This window comes from Scophthalmus maximus, chromosome 22 (assembly GCF_022379125.1).
Source record: "Scophthalmus maximus strain ysfricsl-2021 chromosome 22, ASM2237912v1, whole genome shotgun sequence".
NCBI lineage: Eukaryota > Metazoa > Chordata > Actinopteri > Pleuronectiformes > Scophthalmidae > Scophthalmus > Scophthalmus maximus.
Genome location: NC_061536.1, coordinates 7,022,320 through 7,029,172, shown reverse-complemented (window position 1 = coordinate 7,029,172; position 6,853 = coordinate 7,022,320). Strand labels below are relative to the sequence as shown.

Below are 6,853 nucleotides of genomic sequence, written 5' to 3'. Positions count from 1 at the left end.
GTAGCCTGTGTCTCCTTCCTGTGTCTCCACGTCTCGCCCCATCTCTCTGGCTTTTATTCCCCGTCTCCCTCGCCCTCTCGGCGAGCAATGCCCCGAGTGGACAGCAGGTGTGCTCTTAAGCACTGCAGTGGTTCGAATGCTGCAGTGCTTCCATGTGTGTGTGTGTGTGTGTGTGTGTGCGTCAGCCTGCCCACTGCTGCTCCTGCCACTCTGCTGAAGGAGAGTGGGGGGGGACAGGAGGCTGGAGGAGTGGAGGGAGAGAGAGAGAGAGCAGGGGGGGACAGAGAGACGGAGGAAGAAAGAGGGAGAGAGGGAAAGAGGAGTCCAGGCCCAAATAAAGCCATGGGGGCCGGGGCTGTGCTGGGCGCCCCGTTGCTATAAATACGCTGGCCGTCTGGAGGTTCGGGTTTGGTGGCTGGGGCTTGGGACCGGCGACCACTGCTGCTGCTGCTGCTGCTGCTGCTGCTGCTGCTGCTGCTCTTCTCAGGGGAGTCTCCTCCGCACGCTCATCCTCTTCATCTTGGTCCTCAGTGTTCCGGGCATCCAAGATGCCTCGAGTGGACGCGGACCTCAAGCTGGACTTTAAGGATGTCCTCTTCCGACCCAAGAGGAGCAGCCTGAAGAGTCGCTCAGAGGTCAGTGCAGTCAACGGCTCGTGTTCTCCATGGTGTGGTTCAAGTGTCACAGAGCAAGAGATCAGGATGTTCAGGATGTGCACGTTCTATGATGGTGGCAACGGAGGTGAGTTGTACAATTTATACATGGGTTTGTTGGGATTGCAGCATTCGGGGCGGGGTCTTATAACCCTGTAGATAAAAAGTGTAACTCAGCTCGGTGTAACTCTATATCGTGCCTCTCGTCATTGTCTTGAGATGTGTGTGTGTGTGTGTGTGTGTGTGTGTGTGTGTGTGTGTGTGTGTGTGTGTGTGTGTGTGGGCGAGCCACCACCTTGTTGTATCCTGGCCTGGACGAGCATGTAATAGTGAGGTGACCTTCTCAAAGGACAGAGAACAAGGCCAGTCTGTGCAAAAACTGCAGCTTCATCAACGATAATCGACAACAGACAAAGAAAACAACAACAACAAAGGAAGAAGTGGAGAGGCAGAGATGAAAAATAAGATCGATAACTACAGTTACTGAGATTTGAAGCAGGTTGAACAGGCCGCCCACGTGTCTGCACCCGCCCACCGCTTTGTCTCTCTGGGACAAGACAAACCCTTTCCCCGTGTGCCCTTCATCGCTTCCTCGACCTTGCCGCGTGGCACTACATCGGGGGGCTGGTGCCGATCCAAGATCACAAATCCCGGTGCGGCGGCACTAGATCACGGGGCAGGAGCTGGAAGTGGCTGAGCAACCCGAGACATTGGGGGACTTCTGAGAAGCCCTGTTTAAAAATAGTGCCGCGTGTGGTACAGACAGTCAAGCAGGGCACATTCCACACGCAGCCACTGATATCAGGATGACTGGCACCGATCACAGCTCCGCATGAGCACGCAGGGAGCGTAAATACCAACTGTAATGTGTGATCTTCGAACGTCGTACCTCGTCATCTTTTCTTTTAGAGATTTGAGCTAAGACATAAAGTGCATCAGGCCTCCTTGAAATGATTTCAGATGTCTGTAGTCTACCCAATGTCACTGCAGCCGTGTCCTGTACTGCAGCCAAATGAAAGGGCCCGAAGCATCTGTTGACACTCTTGACATCCGCCGACTGCTCCTGTTTGAACTATTGCCACTCTGCACAGGGGCAGAATCCCACCTGAGATTTCCAACAAGATGTTTTTTTAGGAGTAGGCGAGGGGAATGTGAACATCATGGACGATGAACTGCATCAAAAGCCACACGACTACTGCACATGCATTGTGGTCTCACCCATGCACCACCACTGCACAGCACTGTATCCGCTCAGTCTGGAGTTCAATACGTTTTTTTTCTTCTTTTTTTCTTCTTCTGGGGACATCTGATGCGATACTTTGACCGTCCCATTGGAATCAACAGAACATGGCAACTGATTGAACTCATTTCACATCCATTTATTCAAATATTTGATATGCTTGTGGCCTTTAAAAAAAAACCCTGACACCTGACGAATGCCATTTAGTATCTACTACTTAAAAAATCATGTTCAGTGTTTTGTTCCTATTGTGTCCGTGTGTCATACTTTGTCACAACCTACCGGCGTATCGAATGGAAAATCCCGCTGAGTCAGCGTCCGAGAGAGGAGGAGGCTCGTATTGAGTTGCCGCAGCAGGAAAGTGGATACGCACGGCTGGACACTCCTCCCCCTCCCTCCCCTCACCCAATACTTCTTTCACCGTCCTACCTCTCTCCTCAATTTTACCGTGGCTCTGACAATCCTTCCACTACACTCTCGGATTTAACTGTAGTGGAGTGATTTCGATGAGCGAGACGGAAATGAGTTTAAAACACTTCACATCACGTTTGACCTCTTGAACTCTGCATCTCCCTTTCTCCAGCTAAGAGCTGTTTCCTGTTTGGTACACACTCATTCCTAAAGCATATCCATGCAGCATTTCATTCATAAAGTCGTTGTGCCGACTGATTTCATTTGTTGGAAGAAGACTGTGTTAGGATTACGTTTCGTTAAGTTTGTGTCCTCTGTATTTCTTCTCTTTGTGTTGCACTAAAGTATCGTGCATTGTGACATCTGCAGACTCCACTGTTCTCAACAGCAGCTGACCGAGCAGTTACCCACATTATCCTCGCGTAAATGATATTTATTTATAGAGGAAGGAATCCCAGCTATGACTCGCATCATCGCCACGGACAAATAGTTTCCTGTAAAAGGAGCGGCGACACAATGAGCTCTGCTTGTTTCGTGCAGCCTATCACGTTTCACTACAGGCGGCAGCATTGGATCTTGAACGATTCAGTGCCGAACACGAGCGGCGCGAGGCTGCTCCCATTTCTCAGAAAGTCTGCGGTGTGCCCTCAGTCAGATGCGCTCACGGAGCACATCCGCGGCAGGGCCATGGTTAAATGCTCATAAAAACAAGTTTCCTCTCGTCGCCCCTCAGGTGGACCTGCAGAGGACCTTCACATTCCGCAACTCCAAACAGACGTACACTGGCATCCCCATCATCGCTGCCAACATGGACACCACAGGGACATTTGAGATGGCGCAGGTCCTCAGCAAAGTGAGTCAACGCAGCGGCGCCATTCGGCAGCGTGTCCCCTCCACACTTGACATAGAATCACAAGGCAAACAAACAGAACGCCACGGGGACCCTTGGGGGGGCGGGGGGACATGAATCAACCTTGTCCACAGAAGCAGTTGGACATCTGCTGTGTCTGTAATCTCTCTCTCAAAAGTCATGAACCGAATGATTTACCGCTCGACACGACAACTTTTGAACATTGAGCCACGTAAACAAAACCTCTGGCGTCAGTTGAGATAGTCTGAGAACCAAACTGGAGATGTGTTTCTGTCTGTCTCGCTCTCTGTAGCACACCCTCTTCACGGCCATTCACAAACACTACTCTGTAGAAGACTGGAAAAACTTTGCTGCTAATTATCCAGACTGCATAGAGGTAAGACCACCTTTGTTTGCCCCTTTTTCGCCCCTTGAACGCCGTCTGTTCGACGGGGGCGTAAATTGCACACATGTCATCTATCCTCCCCGCGCAGCACGTGGCCGCCAGCTCCGGCAGCGGCACCGCGGACCTGGAGCGGCTGTGCGCCATCCTGGAAGCCGTCCCTGCCCTCCAGTACATCTGTCTGGACGTGGCCAACGGCTACTCCGAGTACTTTGTGGAGTTTGTCAAGACGGTCAGGGGAAAGTTTCCCAGGCACACCATCATGGTAAGAGAGGCGGGTGCACCCCCCTCCCCCCCCAGGGGCGGTCATGTGTCTGGGATACTGTGTGCCAACCTTCGTGCCCTCTTGCCCTGCAGGCCGGTAACGTGGTCACGGGGGAGATGGTGGAGGAGCTCATCCTGTCCGGAGCCGACATCATCAAAGTGGGCATCGGGCCAGGTGAGAGAGTGTGTCGCCTCCGATTTGCAGAGAGACTGTGGCCGAGACGACAGATGCAAAAAAAAATCCACCCATGAACCAGAATGCCTTTAGTATTTATTTCATATTTACTGTTGGGTGTAGCTTCACTCATACATGCATTGCACATTGAACTTTTACAGACTCAAAGTGCCTCTCACTGCACATGTGGTGTGTATCTATGCATTATGGAGTCACTGACCGCATGTTACCCTCAAAGGATTTGAGTTACAGCTCTCAGGTTGCCATGCAAACACGGTTTGATTACGAGGTACTGTACTTGCAGGCGCCTTTGTCAATGCAGCAGAACCGGACCCAATGAACCATTTTGAAAGTGACTCCGGGACCCACTGAGCACCCAACTGAATCTGGTCATGAACTGACATTAACTTACATTATTTGATGGCTCGTTCAACATGAGGTCAGCGACCTCCGACGCTGTTCTTTTTCCCGATTTGAAAGATAGCAGGATCCACCGCAGCAGCAATTGAACACGAATATAGTCACATGAAGATGGACTTGGACAATGTGTGTGTGTGTGTGTGTGTGTGTGTGTGTGTGTGTCCTGTCAACGGTGTGTCGCAGGCTCTGTGTGCACGACAAGGATCAAGACAGGAGTGGGCTACCCACAAATCAGTGCTGTCATAGAGTGTGCAGACTCGGCCCACGGACTGAAAGGACACATCATCTCCGTGAGTCCCATATGACCGGACAAAAACATAATGGACAGCCAGAGTTACTATAAGTCCTAGTTTTTATTATGATTATTATTATGCAAATCTGTAAAGGGACCATCGCAACGATTAAAACAAACCTTTGAACAGCTTTTTTTTTCAGTTCAGATCGAGTTCAGTTTCAAAGAACTGTGTATAAATAGCGGGATTTGCCGTTGGTTGACTTGATGAACAGTGAATGAGTTATGTGTACTACACAGTCAAGGATTCTTAATGCTAGTCTCTGAAGTCAAACAAGATATGAGCAGGTTTAGTAGCATGAGTGCATTTGTTGATGATTGGTTATTTTTTAAGGTCAATTCAACAGAAGTGTAGAAATGAAATGATGTTGCTATATGTATAATACTGTCATGGACCCAGTAGAGGGCGCTGGGGACTCGTACGTGAGCCCATGAGACTGATTTGTATTCATCCTCTGTTCAGGATGGAGGCTGCAGTTGCCCCGGAGATGTCGCCAAGGCCTTCGGTAAGACCTCCATTTTTCTTAATTTTCGCTGTTTCCTCTTATGTCAGAGAGTCACTGTTACAAATCCAACCACCGCTACCTCTCTGCCTCCGCTCCCCAGGTGCCGGGGCCGACTTTGTGATGATGGGAGGAATGCTCGCCGGCCACGACCAGTGCACCGGGCAGGTCATCGAGAAGGACGGCAAGAAGTACAAACTCTTCTACGGCATGAGCTCCGACACAGCCATGAAGAAGTACGTCGGTGGAGTCGCCGAGTACAGGTGAGAGACTCAGGAGTCTCTGATGGGTCCACACGATGATTCATCATCGCTGATTCAGAAAGTGGAAACGAAGACCCGTGTCTGAATTTTCGTTTGGACTTCCCGCTTCATCCTCTGTCTCTCTGTCTCTCAGGGCGTCCGAGGGGAGGACGGTGGAGGTCCCCTACAGGGGCAATGTGGACAACACCATCCGCGACGTGCTGGGGGGCCTGCGCTCCACCTGCACCTACGTGGGCGCCGCCAAGCTCAAAGAGCTGAGCCGGCGGACCACCTTCATCCGTGTCACACAGCAGTCCAGCCAAATGTTCACTTAGTGGAGTGTACATGCTCGACCGACACACACACACACACACACACACACACACACACACGCGCACACACACAGACACACACACACACACACACACACACACACCTAACCTGTTTCTCTCAGGGTATCTGCTGTCAGAAAGCTGGTATTTTCCTGCAGGTCGACTTGAAACTTGTCTCTGCAACGTAATCCTACAGCGAGTGCGTTCACAGACACAATATGCAACAGATTTCCTTATTGAACGGGCATTGTGCAAAGGTCATGCCCCAGAAGTTCCCACCCTGAAATGGGAACGAGAGAGCCAGACTCCTGAGGCCCGTGGCCCCTCGGCTGTAATCTTTCTAAATACACACTTGAACTTGCACATTTCTGCGTACAACGATATGTCAACAATGGGAGCCGTGTGTGTGTGTGTTACTTTGCATGTAAACACACTCAGCAGCAGCAGGAGTCGGATACTCACTCGAATTTCATTAGGTGGGAATCAATGAGCAAAATCCACAGGCGAGGCCCAGAGACGCTGCCCTTTAATTGTCACTGGAGAAATCATGTTGTAATAAAGTGCACGCAGAACCTTCTGCTCCTGTCCCCACTTGTGTTGTTCATTCTGTGAAGCTCCATTCGAGGTGTACAATCAATAATTAATGGCACACAACTTAATAGTATATTACATAGCCATTTCTTTTCTTTTCTTTGAATGACGTGTGAGTTTTGATGTGTGCGACCATGTGTTCTTAGTGTGTCAGGACAACTTCCCTGAGCTAGATGAACATGGGTGAGATTTGTGTATGCCAAACATTTTGTATATATATATATATATATATATATATATATATATATATATATATATATATATATATATATATATATATATATCTAAAATGATGGTTTGTGCTGCTGCGAGTGCTAAATAGTCTCATCTGATTCTCCTTCATTGACTCCACTGGGCCTAAATGTCAGGCCCAGTGGAGTCAATGAAGGAGAATCAGATGAGACTATTTAGCGAGATTTGTGTCTTCTACTGCGTCAAAGAGTCTCTTGCACTTTGAGCGAGGAGCTTCAGGAGGTA

At 49.7% G+C, this 6,853-nt stretch overlaps 1 protein-coding gene across 1 annotated transcript; it reads left to right on the top strand.

Annotated features, from left to right (window-relative positions):
- The first annotated feature begins 306 nt into the window (after window positions 1-306).
- gmpr (guanosine monophosphate reductase) lies at window positions 307-6,372 on the top strand. Its single transcript, XM_035620020.2, has 9 exons — window positions 307-635; window positions 3,038-3,157; window positions 3,468-3,551; window positions 3,649-3,822; window positions 3,915-3,996; window positions 4,600-4,706; window positions 5,172-5,214; window positions 5,315-5,474; window positions 5,608-6,372. Exons 1-9 carry the CDS (start codon window positions 549-551, stop codon window positions 5,786-5,788), a joined length of 1,038 nt encoding a protein of 345 aa, XP_035475913.1. The 5' UTR covers window positions 307-548; the 3' UTR covers window positions 5,789-6,372.
- Window positions 6,373-6,853: the final 481 nt, after the last annotated feature.